Source organism: Euphorbia lathyris, chromosome 10 (assembly GCF_963576675.1).
Source record: "Euphorbia lathyris chromosome 10, ddEupLath1.1, whole genome shotgun sequence".
NCBI lineage: Eukaryota > Viridiplantae > Streptophyta > Magnoliopsida > Malpighiales > Euphorbiaceae > Euphorbia > Euphorbia lathyris.
Genome location: NC_088919.1, coordinates 1,555,511 through 1,574,852, shown reverse-complemented (window position 1 = coordinate 1,574,852; position 19,342 = coordinate 1,555,511). Strand labels below are relative to the sequence as shown.

The 19,342-nt window shown below is 41.0% G+C and overlaps 2 protein-coding genes across 2 annotated transcripts; both read right to left on the bottom strand.

Moving 5' to 3' along the window:
• Positions 1 to 487: 487 nt before the first annotated feature.
• Positions 488 to 3,794, bottom strand: LOC136209369 (uncharacterized). Its single transcript, XM_066000816.1, has 3 exons — positions 3,397 to 3,794; positions 1,362 to 1,626; positions 488 to 925 (listed from the first exon to the last, which is right to left on the bottom strand). Exons 1-3 carry the CDS (start codon positions 3,656 to 3,658, stop codon positions 691 to 693), a joined length of 762 nt encoding a protein of 253 aa, XP_065856888.1. The 5' UTR covers positions 3,659 to 3,794; the 3' UTR covers positions 488 to 690.
• A 4,775-nt stretch (positions 3,795 to 8,569) lies between these two features.
• Positions 8,570 to 10,739, bottom strand: LOC136209102 (lycopene beta cyclase, chloroplastic/chromoplastic). Its single transcript, XM_066000482.1, has 2 exons — positions 10,485 to 10,739; positions 8,570 to 10,301 (listed from the first exon to the last, which is right to left on the bottom strand). The coding sequence occupies exon 2, from the start codon at positions 10,192 to 10,194 to the stop codon at positions 8,677 to 8,679; it is 1,518 nt and encodes a 505-aa protein (XP_065856554.1). The 5' UTR covers positions 10,195 to 10,301; positions 10,485 to 10,739; the 3' UTR covers positions 8,570 to 8,676.
• Positions 10,740 to 19,342: the final 8,603 nt, after the last annotated feature.

Here is a 19,342-nt window from a genome sequence, read left to right as displayed (position 1 = left end):
ATGATTTCCTTTCCTTGTGGTTATGATTAAGCAAATATCAAGAAGTAACAAAAGGTTTAGTATATCTTCCATGCCTCCTATACTTTGAAGCCAACTCACATCCTATTTACCCTCTCAGCCTACTTAAATTAACCTATTAAATTTCTTCAAAAAAAAAAAAAAAAAAAACCTATTAAATCTCATAACTTTCTCAAGTAATCTATTTGTCCTAAACTAAGCAATCTATTTGCCCTAAACTTGCTCATGCTTATAGTAGTCTCTTGACCCCTTGAATTTGCTTAAAATATCTTATCAACTTACTCTGCCACGTGAATTTTAGGAGATCAATAGATCGGTTTCAACAAATTCACAGGAGTAAATAGAATGTTTTTAAAATATAGGGAGCAGTTAGACCTTTCTGGACAAACACATGAGGCTATGAGGCTAGATATGTATTTACAAAAGGCTTCGCATAATAACAATAATGATGATGCAAGTAACTAGGAGAAACTGATAAATTTATGATTATACATTACAATATGAGTATTTCAAGCATTAATGTATTACTACAATTTCCAACACAGTGACAAATCAATCTGATGCTAGATGCAGCAACATTCAAAGTAAATTTTGTACAACATTGTTGCTCGTCTTATGTGACAACAATCAGAATTTGTTTTAGCATAGATTAGTATAACAAACACAAGAAAACTAAGTTGAGAATTCCCTTGATGCCCATCTCTCTTCGTACCTCCCAAATGAGTAGGCTGTAGAAGGAACTTCATTTAAGTGAAAAGGGTCTGGTTCAATCCCATAATCTGTCAATGGTCTATGCTCAAGAATCTCATCATGTTCCTCAACAAATTCCGGAATCTCAATCTCCCCCCTTTTAATGTCTTCCCATAGGTACTGAAGCCGACTCACATACTTGATTTTCCAATATAATCTACACCAACATATTAATATAATCGATCAGTAACGCAATAGCAATGCCTAGAAGTTAGTGAACTTGAATGAGGTCATTTCTACCAAAAGGTAACTTGTAAATTTGATTCCAAAGGCTATACAAAGTCACTCACTCTTCTTAACTATAACTCAACTAAGATTTGATGTATAATTCTTACAGACACCTCTAAAGGTCACGACTCACATGCCGTTTCAGACCCAGGACTTCCTAGTTGTAAATAACTATAATCACATCTGAATGTTTAAGAATCAGAATTTGACAGTTCCCCAGAAAATTTCATGCAGTTTTCTTTCTATATGTTCGATAGTCGTATATCAATATCCAAGTATCCTAATTTGTAAAGATAAAAGTGAAGCAATAAACAAAGAGTCTAGTCTACTTAGAATTTAGATATCAATATCAGTTATTCACTCACCCTCCACTCAATAAGAATCGACCGAGTGTTGCAAGGATAAGCCTCGAGCGGAGCCCTGGGTGAACAAAGTATATGAATTGAAGCCTGTCCTTGTGGTCAGAAGGAAGTTCTTCATATATCCACCTCAAGATAGTAACACCAGGGGAATTATCCTCCTTCTGAACTGTACTGTGCATGTAAAGAATGCAAAATGGTCCTTCAGGCAACTCACTGTATATTTTATGGAAAATGTACTTTTTCAGTCGTTCTGCAGGAATAATTTGGGCTGCATATTAACAGAACACACATTAGATAGACATACAATACAACCATGTTATGATCTATAATGCACGGAAACTCTTCATGACAAGCGTTTCCCCGTTTCCGGCAGATGTGGGAAACGGAAACTCTCGGAAACTGATACGAAACGTTTCCGGGCACGTTTCCGTAATTACCAAAAATATGAAACGCGTCTCTCAGTTTTTAAACCCGTTTCCCTACCTATTTCGATTAAAATTCTGGAAATTCAAACTTTCTATTTTGGAGTTCCTATTTAATCTAAGATTAGGAAAATTGAAAATTTGTATTTGAGAGATAATTACTCCCTTGTATCCTTCAATTTAAAGAACTTATCCATATTTCTTTCTCCTATAATCCTTATCTCTTGAATCTTGATTGAGTTTGGACTTTCTTCATCTTGTTCTTCAATCTTGTTTTTATTTAATGTATTATTATATCTTTAATATTTATAAATATGCCCCTATATTTTTAATATTTACACGTTTCCCCCACGTTTCCGTTTCCTATATTTTTCAGAAATTACGTTTCCCAGTATCGTTTCCGTTTCAGTTTCAGTTTCCGTATCCGTTTCCGTGCAACATAGGTTATGATCAAAACAAGATTCTTCAGTAGACAGAATTTTATCACAAAGAAATAAGAGATCAAATCAATAAATATCACTTCTTGCAGCAATGATCCTTACCCTTGATCTGGCAGTAAAACTAGAAACAAAGCACAGAAAACACAAAACAAGGAAAATAACCTAAAGGGAACGAAGAAAAAGAACACGATCAAGCTTTGAGCATACATTTCTCTCCAAATCCTCCCATTTAGAAGGTTAGTAATAAGCTATGTTGCACAGAAACTCTTCTTCATTAGTGTTTCCATGTTTCTTATCCGTATCCGTTTCAGTTTCTTTTCCATTTCCATTGTCGTTTTCTAACTACATTGTTTTAGAAATAATGTTTCTTGGTGCCCAATTCCATTTCAGTTTCAGTTTCCGTGCAACATCGGTAATAAGTAAGCCCAAACGAAAAGAGACACATAGAGCTTTCTTTCCTTAACCCTCTTCACCCAACCAATCAAAGAACAGAAAACTATCCATTCTCTCTCTCTCGCTGTGTCTATATATATATACCCCTGACTTTAGATTTGCTAAATGAAAAGCAGCAAAATAAGTAGTTAGCAACATTTTAGCATGTTGTATGAGTAGTTTATGAAAAAGAGAAATCTAAGAACGATTTAAGTAGAATAGCAATAGCCAACATATTGTAACAAGTGTGATCACGTATCTGCAACAAAAAAAAAGGTTAATTTTGCAAAAAAAAAAAAGGATCAGAAATGAAGCAGCTAAAGAATAGTTCTCGAACAGCATGTTAATTGCTGGATATACTTTTCCTTGGAAGTAAATCCCAATTGTAGAGGATATACAGATTGTGCTTGATTAAGCACAGTCTAGCAGTAGAAAGTTTATGCAAGAATTTTGTACAAATATGAGTAAAACAACTACAAACTGAGTATTTCACTACAGAAAATGAATTGCCCAGTATCAAAACGATAGGCAACAAAGTAGGCATCCAAAAATATTCAAATAGCGACTTTTGAACCACATCATCAACGAAAAGGAATTTAAAAAACATCATTTCATAAAAAAGAAAACGCTCCAGGAAGTAAAATTAATAACTAGAATGGCCCAAAACATTCCTTTAATCAAAACCCAGAAACACGAATTTGAAGGGGGAAAAAACCTATGGTGAAGGGGTTTTGTAAGAATTACCGGGAAAGTACTTGCCCACGACGCGAAATATGCGGTTTCCGGACTTATCGGAACCCTCAAGGCGGAAGAATTGCAAGAGATCGAGATCGGAAAAATCTTCATCAGAGAGGAGATGCTGAGAGCAATCGTGCCAGTTTTCAGCTTCTAGTTCCTCATTTATCTTTGTTTCTTGATTTGTTAGGAAAGGCCGCGCATCTACCCCCAAATCCGACGCTAAGATGAAAACTGAAAAATCATCGTTAGAAGTTGATGAGCTCGCCATCGATAATTATACAGATCGGAGTGAAAGCACTTCAAATAATTTCAATACTATGCCTCTGGACTCCACCACATCTTATCCGATAGGTTATTTCAGTTTTTTTTTTTTTTTTGCTCACCAAATTATATCCACGGATTGTAAATGGGGCGGGAATCCCGGATAAAAATACTGATAGGATGGGGATGAGGATAGTTTTGTTCCCATGGTGGGGATCGACGAGGATAGGGAAAGGTATCCACGCCCAGTTAATATCTGATGGGAGATTCTCGACTATTCCTGGTGATAATTGATTTTTTGAATGGTTTGAGTACATTTTAATTAGATGATTGATTGTTTTTAATTTCTAGTTTACTATGATTTGAAAATTTTGAGAATGGTTATTGATACTTGATATTATTAACTACTGATTCATAAAAGTTTTAGCTATTACTATTTTAAAAAAAAACATAAAAGATGATTCCATGTGAGCAATGGAGATTTTTTGTTTAGAACATATGTAAACAGGGAATGTGGATCCCCGTGGGGACGGAGATGGCGACAAATCTATCCTCGTTTAATTCACAAGGATGGAGATGGAGAATCCCGACTAGTCAGAGAACGGGGATGAGAAATGCATTGCCCGCCTCTCCCCGCCCCATTTACATCCCTACATATATCCAAACAACATCGTTTTTACAAATATGACGTCGAATTCCAAATGACATCGTTTTTACAAATATGAAACCGTATTCCAACTAGATCCTCAATATTATATTCGTCACTCTCTCCTTTCCCTCTCATTTACCTTGCCTTCATTTCCTTCGTCACTCCCAAAACCTTCATAATTACGCAACCGTAGCTCGATCTTCCAATTCAGATAAGGTACTTTCAAATCCACACCACTGTAGCGCAATCAAATCTTAGCGGTCTACCGCAAACCCTAAGATTACTAATAACATCGATGTTCGTCGTTTGGTGTGATAAGCACACCTTTAACCCAATAATGCCAATTCACTTGATGCGCTAAGCGAAAATGGATTTCTACCTCTCACTAATCGCTGACACATGTCTTGTGTATGAATCTAAAAATCATGACACGATTATGGATCAAAGAATGTCTCATTTTTTGAAAATATATTTTCATTTAAGCAAAATGAGGTCCAATCAAGATTCAAATGAACTCTAGAATCCGTTGATGAAAATAGCCAAAACCTTCGACAAGAGTTTGAGGTTGAAATAAAGGAAGAGGTTGGGCTTAAAAGGTGAAAAAAACTTTTGGACCCAAATTTCTAATCTATATGATAGATGTTGGATCTCATAGAAAACCCTTATGAAAAGTGACTATAAAGAGTTAAATTGATTCCATCATGCATAACTATATATGAGAATTAGTGAATCTTTCTCAGAAATCGAAACTATTAAGTTCTAAATGGATTTTTAAATGGAAAATAGAAACATATGGAACAATTGATAGGTATAAGACCAAATTAGTTAGAAAATGTTATAGATAAAAGAAATGCCTTAATTACTTTGATACATAATCTCATGTATCTAGGATAACTTTTATTAAGATGATACTTGCAATCATCGCTTTGCGGAAGCTTGAAGCACATCGAATGAATGTTAAAACAACTTTCCTAAATGGAGATCTTGATGAAGAGATCTACATGGAACAATCTAACGGTTGTGTAGCTCCAACTCAGGAAAGAAAAGTTTATAAATTGATGATACCTTTATATGAATTCAAAAAGCACCAAAACAATGACATAAAAAGTTTGATGATGTTACGATAGCAAACAACTATAAGATAATCGAGTGTGACAAATGTGTATATATTAAAGCTACAAACATATCATTCTGTTTGTATGTTGATGACATACTCATTGTGGGAAGTATTGGAAAAATGGTAAAAAGTACCCAAAAAAAATGTTCACTCAAGGTTTGATATGAAAAATATGGGACTCGAGGATGTAATTTTAGGCATCCAAATTAAGCGTTCATCTAATGGTCATACATTGACTCAATCACATTACATGGACAAGATACTTATAAAGTTTAGTAAGAATGATTCTAGTGAAGTCATAATTCCAATAGGCACTAGCCATCACCTGTTAAAAAATAAAGGTGAAAGCATTGGCCAAGTGAATACATAAGGATAATAGATAGTTTGATGTATCTTCTTATGCGTTGTACAAGACCTGATATCGCTTTTATTGTTAATGGTTTAAGCAAACACATGCATAATCTAAGGGACAACCACTAGAGAGCTATCGTCAGAATACTAAGGTATTTGTGGTACACTTGTGATTATAGACTACATTATACGAGAGATCCTGTTGTGCGAGAAGGATACTCTAATGCTAGTTGAATATTAAATATAAAAGATTCCAAAGGTACAAGTGAATATATGTTTACTCTAGGAGGAGGAGCAATGTCCTAGAAATTCTCAAGAGAAACGATCATAACCAAATCCACCATAGGTTCTGAATTTGTAGCTCTCCAATTAGCTTCGAAACTTCTTAAAGGACAATCCTGAATGTCCAAAGCATGTGTCCATAATTTGCGTATATTGTAATAATCAAACAATGAGTGATATCACATAACGTTAACAGTAAAAATCGACATGTGCGTTATCGACATAACATTGCTAAGACAATTGATTTCAATAGGAGTTATCTCTATTGATTTTGTAAAATCAAAGGATAATATCGCGGATCTGCTAACCAAACAGTTAAATCGAGATCAAGTTGAAAAGGAATCAAAAGCAATGGATTGAAGCCCATTAGAATTTAAAGCTCTATGTAAAGGAAAATTCATTCTTGTTGACTGGAGATCCCAAGATCTAGGTTCAAAGGGACAACCTAATTGCATAGACCATGTGAGACCACTATGGTGGTAAGATCATTGTCCATTCATGTGATGTAAACGGTGATATAAAACAGAAAAAATTAAGTTATGCTTTTAATTATTCAATAGCGACTAACATGGTTCTAGAAGTATGAGCAAAAGTAATCACCCATGTGAGAGTGAAGTGAGGTCGATTCAATGGAAACTAATTGGACATAGTTGTCTAAAACTCTTGCAAAACCAGGAGATGCTCATAACCATAATAAACATTTGCAAAACCAGGAGATGCTCATAACCATAATAAACATAACCATGAGAATCAAAATTGTGTTATGTTGGTATTTGTATGAAGTATATCATCGTTTACACAAATAAAAGAATAGTTTAGAGACATCACGTCTACTAGTCAATCAGTAAAGCAAATGTACTTTTACATAGAAATATTTAAGAGTTCTTACCTATTTATCAAGTTAAATATAGCATTGGTTACTGAACTTGCATGGTTATCTCAAAATGGTCACTCAACTTCAATTTATCTCACTCAAGTTTGAATTTTATTTCAATTATGTCACTCTGACGATTTTAGTGGTTAAAAGAAATGAGAATGATTATATTGATGACACGCCAGCATGAATCACTCAAATATTTGATCGAAACGACACACGGAAGCCACATGTTGGTTATTTTTATGATAAAAACTCGATTTTTTTTTCCAGATAAATAACTGACATGTGATAGCCAGATAGCGCATACGTGGATCTCACATGTTGTTTCGGCCGGAGCTCTGAGTTGACCCATGCTGGCGTATCACGCATATCATCATTCTGATGCCTTTTTAGTCATTAAAATCGTCGGAATGACTTGATTGAGACGAAACTCAAAGTTGAGTGAATATTTTAAAACAACCATATAAGTTTAGTGATCAAATTTATCCGTAGATTGTGATCACCATATGGAATTCCTTTCCCTTATGCGTGGGATTGTTGTAAAAATGAAATAAAAAGGTTTTTGACATTTTGAAGGTCTAAAAACAAAATCCTTTGAAGGTCTATGGCATAAAAAGGTTTACAAGGTCAGAAAAAACTAAGTTGGTATAAACACACTTATTTCGTAATATGATGCATAATAAAATCGTCTCTTATTTTCCATCAAATCTTCTGCATATAATGCAACGCCTATTCATCTCTTTCGAATTAGAGAGAGAATTCCTATCCACATTTGTACTTTTTATTTAATTTTTTTTTTTGAAAAGAAAGTGGGATAGAAAATTAAATTATTCAAAATTTATCTGTCAGTTGTTGATTTATTTTTTGGGATTGATTTGTAAGGGAAATTTTCTTAGAAGTTTAGCAATTGAATGAATGCCTTCAATAATACTCTTTCAATGTATTCCAGATCCAAACTTAATACACCAATTGCCCTTTTTCCATAAAGTTTGATTCACCTCACAATGTCTCATTAGTTCTTTTACCTTATTATCAGAATTAAATCCCTAAATCTATAAAAACGTCATAAAAGTGTAAAAAATAGAAGGTTAATTAAAAACTTAGAATCACAAATTAGGCCTTTATGTTTTAAATTTTGAATTTTTTCATATGGAAAAGACAATTTGAAATGTATTCAGGTAAGCAAGTTCAAGAATCAATAGGTTATTTTAAACAAATTTATATTGCAAATAAGTAATGTTAAACAAGTTGAAGGGGCTAAAGACAATCAAACTTCTTTTGGGATAAGTTCAGAGGCAATATTAAGTTTGATCAATGTCGAAGATTAGCACAAGTTAAACCGTTAGATTCACCTTCATCATCCAACATGAAGAACATAGACTATTTGAACAAGATTTACCAGAAACTCGATACACAGGTTCAATGGAACTTTCCGACAACCATTGGGTGCTCAAGCCCCCTCCCAACTCCCTCTAAATCAGTCATCTTTTCAGCTTAGACTTGATAGTAATCAGTGTTTGAATAGACCTCTCTTTGTCAATACAACTATACCCCATATTTCTAGAGCTCAAATGGATATGGAATTAACAAAAATAACCAAGTACAATAAAAGAAATAGGCATCAGCAGTTGAAATGTGTATATAACTTAAGATGAAATATGTATTCCATTGATAATTACGAGTCACAACTTCATATGCATCATGTAGATATAGCAGACAAGAAATGGAATCTTATCTTAAATGAGCTACTTATTCTCTATCCTGTATTAAATTGTTCATCATTCTAACCAAGGGAACAGTTCCCTTTGACATGATTTCTAACCTTGAAGTATTAGAAGCATGCGAAAATAACGAAAGACCGAATACTAAAAGCTCCGGGAGAAATAGTCGAGATGACAAGAAACCATGCCAATAATGAGGTTCCAGATCAAAGAATGCATCAAAAAACCTTCTTGTGGCTTCTAGATCAAGCTTTAGTAAAATGTCCATACCGAAACAGAAGAACTCCCGTTGTCGTCTCCTCTGTATAGGCCATAAATCTTTCCAAACTTGTGCTGATAATTCATCACCAGTAAAACTTGTTGTGCCGGAATCGAGGTACTTGACCACTGCACTTGCAACCAGCGGAGCTGCTGCTAGAGTTCTTGCAACCATATACCCTGTTGAAGGGTGAACCATGCCAGCGGTACCCCCGATCCCAACAACTCTTTGAGGGAGAATAGGGAGGGGGCCGCCCATCGGGATCACACAACGCTCGTCTTCTTCAATACTTTTCACTTTTATGCCTAAGTGCTTTAATCTAGCCACCATTCTTTCCTGGATATCTTCCATTTGTAATCCGGGCCGTGCTACTAGGGAAGTTTCTTCGAGAAATATCCTATTTGATGAAAAGGGCATTGCATAAAGGAAAGTAGGTATCTTACTATTTCGCTCTTTCAGCTGCGGATTCATGTTAAGATGTGAATCTCTCCAATCCATGAAAACCATTTTATCTACATCAAACGGGTGCTCCTCTACCTCGGCTAAAATTCCGTAAGCCACTTGGTAACCGGGATTGTAAGGCTTATCATACTGAACAAGACATCTAGAAAAGCCAGTTGCATCAAGGACAACAGCAGCTTGGATAGTAACACCATCATTGCAAATGAGAAGGGACTTGGACTCCTCGTGTATAACCTTGATAACTTTAGCTTGGTGAAACTCAACCCCATTCGATATGCATTTTTGTAGCATTTTCGACTTGAGTTGTTTACGATTGACCCTTCCATAAGGTCTACCGAGATCCTTCTTTGATTTTTCATCAATGTAGACAACAGCACCAGACCAAGTTGTATCAAGACAATCAAGCAAATCCATAGCCTCAAATTCATCCACCCAAACACCATAATTGTTAGGCCAAATCAATTTAGGAGAAGGGTCAATTGAACATACAGAAAGCCCTGCTTCTGAGACTTGTTGAGCAACAGCAAGCCCAGCAGGGCCACCACCCACAACTGCAAGATCAACCACAACGCCTTTCGTCGGGTTATACATAGGAAGTTCAAATTCAAGGTTTTCCTTCTTGGTTTCAGGCACAAGTTCCAAAAGAGCACTACTACTAGCCTTACTACAGCAATTTCTACTTCCTCTTGGATAAGACTTCTTGGGGAAAAACCTAATCTCTTGATTTTGAAGCCTCGTATAGCTTAAATTACTGGCTTTCTCTGACAACCCATGAAGTTGAGGAAAAAATTCAAGCTTATTATGGGTTTTCAGTAAAGTATCCATGGCTTTCCAACAATTAATTCAATTTATCACTTCAAAATCCACCTAAAATTGCAAAATCAGAAGCTGGGATTGAAGAAACTCCCAATTTCCAACTGAGAAATCACACCCTGTGAAAATCCATTTCGATGTTACTCAAACTAGACAATAGAAACCAGCAATTTCGAATTCATACAAAATCGAACATCATCAACAAGCAACAAAAATTACAGAGAAGTAAGCTAAATTATTCATAGATCTCTGAAATTCAAAATTAATTAGACGAACAGAGAAGAAAAGAGTCGATTACTTACCGAGAAGAGGAGAGAAAGCTTCATATTGAGAGCTAAATTGGGAGAGGTTTAAGGATATACTAGAAAAGGGAAAATAGTGAAAATGATTTCAGGCAGAAAATTAGTACAAGAGTAAAAATGGTATGGATGGTGTAGCTTATCCAGTGAGGGTCTCAACCCACCATGGCAGAGGTTGGCCCGCCATTTAGCTTTGTCGCTATCTGAAATCTCAACGGCAAAACGAAGATGATATGATGAAAAACCTCAATCAAGACCTTGAATAATAGAATTAAAGTCAATTGCATCCTAGATTCCACTTTTGTGCAATTAGTTCCCTGCACTTCTAAATTTTATTTAATTAGAGCATTTCCAACCACCTCTTTTAAGTTGGCTCCTCAAAATCATTAACGGGATGTTTGTTAGAGGGGATAAAGACACGGGGATAGAGATAAAAAAACTGAGACGAGCGGGATATAAGTCTTAAGAGATAGGTTAGGGAGATAAGAGCGGGATATAAGTCTTATCCCTCAAATCCTATACCTAAGAGGGGGTGGTATAAGGAGGTGGGATAAGCTCATGTGATTTTAATAGGATGGAAAAGTTCATCTTACCTGTAGTTTAAATAAGGTTAAAATAGTAAAATGTATTATTTTATTCCTATCCCTATCCTACCTACCAAACATTGAATAATAATTCTCGACTATCATATTTTTATCATTATCCCAACCGTTTATCCTTATCCCTATCTCAACCTTTATCCTTATCCTTATCCCAATAGAATACCAAATGCCATGTAAGAGTCTTTCTATATAGACAGCATCTCTCTCTCTCTTAATTTATTTTTTTATTAATAATTTATTATTGAGTAGTGTTTCTCTTCTTACTATTGGTAAATATAACAACAATTAATAATTTTAATGATAAAATAATAAATAAATAGTGAATATAAAAAGTGATTCGGAATATCAGACGGGGGCCCAGCTGGCCCATAGGCCCAACAAGACCCAATAAGGCTCAATATAAATAAGGGGGACACAACCTAAAGAAGGGGCGGGTAACATTATCTCTAAACTCTACTTTAATAACAAGAGTAATTTCCCTTGAGCTACTAACTGTCTTGATCGTCAGAGTATATACAGGGACCGCTCCCCGCGCAGGGACGACCATCGCAGAACGCGGGAACCTAACCCGGAGAGAGCCAGTTCACTATTCCACGTATCCTGATTATTTGGTGCGGTGATCGTGGAGTTCAAGTGACTTCGGAATCTCAAGCAAAATGCAAACCCCAAATGAGCCCGCTCCGACACAAGCGCCGGAAGTAGGAACGACTAGCTCCATGACTAATGTCGAGCGTTCCGTTCCGACCATTCCAATTTCCCCTAGAAACCTGGGACCACTGATGGAGGAGGTGAGCCCTGAAGAAGAAGAAACTTACAATACCACCCAACTCCTCAGTGCGATACAAGGTTTTCAGACTACACAGGCTATTCACTCGGCGGCTCAGATGAAGATCATAGATCAACAGAGAAGCTTACAGGAGGAGAACGCCAAAATCTGGCAATACCTTAAAGAAGCAGCAGAAACACAAAGAGAGGGCGCACTGCCGATGGAGCCCTCGGGACCCGGGGTCTTTGCAGGGAGGGGCTCCGGAGCTACCATGGCCGGAGGAAGCGGTGGGCAACGCGACGAGACAGCAGCCGCGAGTAACGAAGACATGTTGGAACTGAAGATCCAGCGTTTCCTAGACAAGAGGGCCCTCGGGGGCGTCATGGGAGGAAGCATCACCTCTAGTAAAACACCGCTGGTGCAAAGAATCATCGAGACAAGGTTCCCACGAGACTGGAAAGCTCCTCGACTGTCCCAGTATTCGGGGACCGAAGACCCGAACGACCATGTGGCATCTTTCATGAGCACCATCAACTTGTACTCAAAAGACGAGGACATCATGTGCAAGGTTTTTCCGACCACACTCTCGTCTAGTGCGCAAGAATGGTATCGAGGACTTGCTCCAAAGTCGATCGACTCGTTCGATCTCCTAAAGGATCTTTTCCTCTCCCGTTTCGCCGCAGCAGCAAAAGTAAGGAAGAGGGGATCAAGCAGCGAGCAACTGAACCGCTGCGCAACTTTCTTTCTAGGTTTCACCATATGGCCTCACAGGTTAAAGGCCTCAACCTCGAGGTGGCTCATGACGCTTTGGCGAAAGGAACCTCGTACGAGCCTCTAAAGCAAAATGTTTCCAAAAGATGCCAAGATCTTTCGAGGAGCTCATGACCATGGCACAAACCTTCGTCAGGTATGACGACTGCGACCGACCCGCGGGATACGAAGAGTCAGACAGGGATAAGGCCAGAGGAGACACGCACAAGCAGGAAAAAGGTAGACCGATCGCAGAAGCGCGTGAGGAAGGTCGGGCACGCAAGGAGGCCCCAATGCCTTTTCCGGCTCGGGCCGAGCGAGCAAACCTGGAGCGTAGGGGAGACCGATCCTGTGGAAAGGAAGTGCATTATACTGCTCAGAGCCAGCCTCACCGATTCGCACATCAGACTCCATCGACCGACAAGGGCAAGACCTGTACTGAGAAAGAATACTGCAAGTATCACAAGTCCTCCGTACACTCCACGGAGAACTGCTATCAGCTGCAGAAAGAGATTGAGCGGATCACGGAGCAGGACGCGCCACCAAAGGCAGTTAGGCAGAGGGAGCAGAGCCCGAAGCAGTGGGACACCGGCCGAGCAGACGAGCCAAATCGACCGAGGTACCACGGGGAGATCCACGTCATAAGGGAGGGAGCACCAGCGCTCTGCGCACCTCCGGAGAGCTCCCAAAAAAGGAAAGCAATCGAACAGACCCTGACGGTGCAGCCACCGCTCCGGACCAGCCATTCGGAGGCTCTAGTTGTCACCATCAACATCGTCGGCTTTAAAACAAACCGAATGCTGGTAGACACAGGAAGTTCGTTGAACTTGCTCATCTGGACGGCGCTCCGCGCAATGAAGAATACTCACACTGCCCTCCGAGCCGGGACTTTCCCCCTGGTTGGCCTATCGAAAATTAAAGTCCCAGTAAAGGGAGTCATCTCACTGTCGACTATCTTCGCCTAAAGCGTCAAGGAGATCGAGGATACCACAGAATGGGTGGTGGTCGATATCCCCCTGGCATACAATGCCATCATCGGAAGACCTCTGCTGGCTAGCTTAAAGGCCACGGTCGATATCTCCGGATTATGCTTAACTTTGTCGCTTCAACACGGAAGGATCACCGTCCAAGGAGATCACATACTGGCCAAAAGATTGCAGTGGGAGGCGACTCAGCCTCGGACAGCGCTTTACCTAGAGGATGGTCTGATGGATGTGAGGGGTTACAATCCCATACCAATCGAACCGGTCAGTGACTTTGTCATCGGGGACACCAAGACAGTAAAAATTGGGACCAGGCTCACGTCCCATTTCACCGACGAGATCAAAGCTGTCCTATCAGAGCATTCGGATGTGTTCGCATGGTGCACCGAAGACATCACAGGGGTCTCACCCGATCAAGCAGTGCACAGATTGAGCATCGACCCCTCCATGGAGCCCCTGAAGCAGAAGATGTGAGTGCAGGCAAAGGACAAGCAAGCCGCAGTAAGGGCAGAGGTCGACAAGCTACTAGCTGTAAAATTTATTCACGAGGTCCACTATCCGGACTGGCTTTCTAACGTTGTACTTGTAAAGAAAGCCAGCGGAAAGTACCGCATGTGTGTAGATTTTACAAATGTTAATAAAGCATGCCCCAAGGATTCTTACCCGCTGCCTAATATAGATCATCTCCTCGACCAAAAAGATGGTCGCAAAATCCTATCTCAGTTTGATGCCATCGCTGGTTTTCAGCAAATCCCTCTGGACCCGGTCGATGCCGAGAAGACCTCCTTCATTACGCATGAAGGCACTTATTGCTACAATGTCATGCCTTTTGGGTTAAAAAATACGGGAGCCACATACCAGCGGTTAATAGACAAGATGTTCGCCCATCTCATCGGTAAGACGGTACAGGTATACATCGATGACATGGTTGTCCTAAGCACTGAAGAGAGCGACCACCTGCGTGACTTGGCGGAAGTGTTTAAAATTTTCAGAGCCTACAACCTCAAGCTAAATCCGGAGAAATGTTTCTTCGGAATTCGTAGCTGCAAATTCCTGGGATGCGTGGTGTCAGAGAAAGACATCGAGCCCAACCCCACGAAGATCGAGGCAATCTTGGCAATGGAGCCACCGCGCAACTTGCAGGGGGTTCAAAGGCTCAACGGAAGGATCATCGCCTTGGGACGGTTCATTTCTTGCTCCTCACAGCGGTGTTTGCCTTTTTACAAAGCAATCAAGAAGGAGCATCCCTTCAAATGGTCTACGGTCTGCCAGGCCGCATTCAACGCCATCAAAATTTTCCTCGCCACACCCCCACTGCTGTCGGTGCCAAGGCCAGGATGGGACATTCACTTGTACTTCACCATCGCCGATGAAACGGTAGGGGTTGTTTTAACTCAAGAAGAGGGGACGGAGCTTTACCCGATTTACTTTCTGAGCAAGGTTCTGAAGGGAGCCGAAATCCGATACTCCGAGGTTGAGAAGGCTCTGTTCGCCATAACTCAAACATCCGAGCGTCTTAGACCATACTTCCAAGCACATACGGTTATGGTCAGGACTAATTACCCTCTTAAGAAGGTCGTCCAGAAACCAGAGGTCTCCGGTCGGATCACCAACTGGTCAGTTCGACTATCCCAGTTTGATGTGCGATTTGAGCCCCGCACGACGATCAAAGCTTAGGTACTGTTCGATTTTATCGTAGAATTCACCGGATCATCTATTGGCAACCCCACACCAACAAAAGCTCACAACAGTGACGTCTAGACCATGAGTGTAGATGGATCATGCGGCCCAAGGCAGGCAGGCGCAGGCGTAGCCATTCAGGGACCCAATAATCTCCGAATACGGTACGCCGTCCGGCTTGGTTTCCCGACCATGAACAATCATGCAGAATATGAGGCCTTGATCGTAGCTCTTTGGTTATCCAAAACAATGGTGAACGGATATCTGACGATATACTCGGACTCAAAGCTTATCGTTAGCCACGTCAACGGTACCTACAAGGCAAAAGATCCGACGATGTGCCAATATTGGCCCTCACCACCTCCTTGCTCAATGATCTCAAAGACAAAGGAGTAACCCTTGACCTCATACTAGTGCCACGAGAGGAGAATGAGGAAGCGGATGCCATTGCCGCTCTCGCAGCAAGTGAGCAGTCCAGTGATCCGCACACCCTGGTAGAAACCGCTGCTACCCTAGCCATTCACACAGAGTGCTCGCTACAGATCGACACAGCGGACGCAGCAGCGGGCGGGTGGAGGAATCCGATAATCAGGTACCTGCAAGATGGAACACTGCCGGAAGATCGGAACGAGGCATCCCTCGTGGTTCGGCGTTCCTGGCGATATGCAATACACGACGGTTTCCTCTATAGGAAATCCTCCGTACACCCTTGGTTGCGCTATATATCCGAAGAGGAAGGGGATCACTGTCTAAAGGAAATTCATCAAGGCGTTTGCAGCTCCCATCAGGGCGCTCGGGCAATTGCGAAGAAGGCCCAGCTTCAGGGACTTTATTGGCAAACCATGGACTCCGACGCAATGCGTTTGGTTCGTAGCTGTCAGGCATGTCAATTACACGCCAATACTCATCACGCGCCAGCAGCTCCGCTCAAAGGAATTGTCACACCTTGGCCATTCGCAGTATGGGGCATCGATCTGCTCGGCCCTTTTCCAATGGCCTTAGCTCAGAAACGCTTCGTAGTGGTAGCAGTCGACCATTTCACCAAATGGATCGAGGCAGAAGCGATCGCAAAAATAACTGCCGACAACGTAATCGGGTTCCTCAAACGAATAGTCATATACCGATTCGGGGTCCCTCACTCTTTCATCACAGATAACGGAAGGCAGTTCGACTGTAGTAATTTCTGCGAGTTTTGTACGGAATGGGGTATCAAAGGGCGGTACACCTCCGTAGCGCACCCTCAAAGCAACGGGCTCACTGAAGTAAGCAAACGAACAATTCTGTGAGGAATTAAAGCGCGCTTGTCCGACCAGGGTCGAGCATGGCCTGACCATATCCCAGCGATACTATGGTCGTACCGTACAACCCCGCACTCCGGCACTGGGCGCTCTCCTTTCTTCCTCACCTACGGGGCAGAAGCAATGGCGCCGTCCGAGGTCACCCTTCGCTCTCCTTGACAGATCACCTTTGAAGAAGCTGATAACAACGCGGAACTTGCCGAAGCAAGTGAGCGTTTAGAAGAAGAACGCCTTAATGCCTTGCTTCATATCACGACACATAAGCAAAGCATAGCTCGATACCACAACAGACGAGTCTGGCCCCGCACTTTTCATGTCGGAGACCTTGTGCTCCGAGATGCCGCTGCCGCCCAATCTCTATTAACTCAGGGCAAGCTCGGGCAGTCATGGGAAGGGTCGTACAAGGTCGATACTTTCCTCCACAACGACGCCTACAAAATCGCCTCATTAGATGGTTTGGTGTTTAACAATAGTTGGAACATCCAGACTTTGAAGAAATATTATCAGTAGCCTGTATACACATTTCCGATTAATCGAATGCCCGTATTTTATTTGAGACCTTTTCATTAATTGAGCATCTCGACTGCCTTCGTAATCGCCTAACAATCCCATATTGTTACCGATTATTTACAAATGGACACCACAATGCGTTCTCCGCTACAAAAACATCAAAATGTTATCCAAAGGCTTATCGAGCATCTCGACTGCCTTCGTAATCGCCTAACAATCCCATATTGTTACCGATTATTTACAAGCGGACACCATAATGCGTTCTCCGCTACAAAAACATCAAAATGTTATCCAAAGGCTTATCGAGCATCTCGACTGCCTTCATAATCGCCTAACAATCCCATATTGTTACCGATTATTTACAAGCGGACACCACAATGTGTTCTCCGCTACAAAAACATCAAAATGTTATCCAAAGGCTTATCAAGCATCTCGACTGCCTTCGTAATCGCCTAACAATCCCATATTGTTACCGATTATTTACAAGCGGATACCACAATGCGTTCTCCGCTACAAAAAACGTCAAAATATCATCCAAAGGCTCATCGAGCACCTCGAATGACTTCATAATCGCCTAAAGAATCCCATATTGTTACCAATTATTTACGAGCGAACAACACGATGCTTTCTCCACTAAGATAAATCTCAAAAGGATATTCGAGTATCTCGAATGACCTTGCAATCACTTGTTCGACTAATGCTTCCATATGGTTACCAATTATTTACAAGCGCACATCCTGATTCGTTCTCCGCTAAGCAACACTAAACGTTACTCTTAGAGCATCTAAAACGCTCCCTAAAGAAGGAATCTTTCGCACGCAATTTAGAGAAAAATGGCCCAAAACAACGCTGCATAAGCACATAAATATTATGATGACAAACGACAAACATATCAAAGTTCATCACAGAAAGGGATCCACCGTTACATCCATTAAAAATACAGATAAAGCACACCATAATCACTCGAGCGAAGCACGGACACTGTCGGGGTTCGGTATGGCCTCCGCATCCATGAGGGCCTGGTGCACTGCTCGCCAATCAGTACATTCGTCAGTGTTATGCCCATTCTGCCTATGGTACAGGCATGCTTTCCCGACGTGCGTCACTCGATGCGCCGGATCGGCTGGAATAGGCCCTAGAAACCCTTGTCTAGAAAATTCAAGGAAAACCACATTACGAGGTTTCAGCGGATCGACAAACGTCGCCCCATGGGGTCGACTCGACGAAGCATGGCGCCCAGAACGACGATTTTCCAGCACAGGAGGGAGGTTCATAACTCTGTCTAGTTCGTCGGCTAGCAGTCTCCTTACCCAGACAGGATGAGGATTTGTCATGGGTACCACTGACTCGTCGGGATTCAAGAACCCAATCCCATCCTGCGACCAAGTTTTCTTCTCAGTAGAAGAAAAGTAGTTGATAACCACATCGCATGAGTCCGTCGCAGATCCAGTATAGGGCGCGGAACTCTCACTCTCCCCGTTTCGGCTTCTCCGCGAGAAACCCCGATTCATCCACACCGGGGAGGCATACTGCACTTTCCTATCCAGCTCATGATCATCCATTGGGGGACAATACACATAGGGATGAGGCATCACTGAGATGGCCTTTTGCACCTCAAACACCTTAGCAGAGTCCACCACATCCCGAAGCGACATCACAAAGATAGGCGTAAACAAATAGCTAAGGATACGAGCACTAGAAGCAAGAACGGAATTTGAGCGTGGAATACAAACAAAAACCGACTCCTATTTATAGTAAGAATGGAAAAGACTTGACAAACACATCATGAAGTCTCAAATCAAATCAAAAATGCAAGATGATGATCAAAATAGACTATCAAAAGATCCTCCAAGATACAAACTGTACAACAAAATTATTACATATTTGAAAACAAGGGACCAGGTGGATCAGGCCACCTCCATCTCCAACTACTTCTTTTTAAAGCGGCCACAGAACTCTACGGCCTTCGCCTGGGCAGCCTTGTCATAGACATTCAGAGAAAATATGACCTCTGGAGGAACTTCATACCGGGCAGTATGGGTAGCAGTGATGAGCATCATCCGGTCTATCTTAACCAGTTTCTCCTCGCGATCTTTCGCGAGGGCCCGTAACTCCCTAGCCTCTTTCCGAGCTGCCTCAAGATCCTGCCTAAGCTTTTCGTTCTCAGTAGATAACGCAGTTGCTCACCTCACCCTCTCATCCACCTGCTCCTTCACTCGGCGGACCCATAGTATGACCGCCTTGAACAAAACTTTGTAAGAACGAAGTTCCT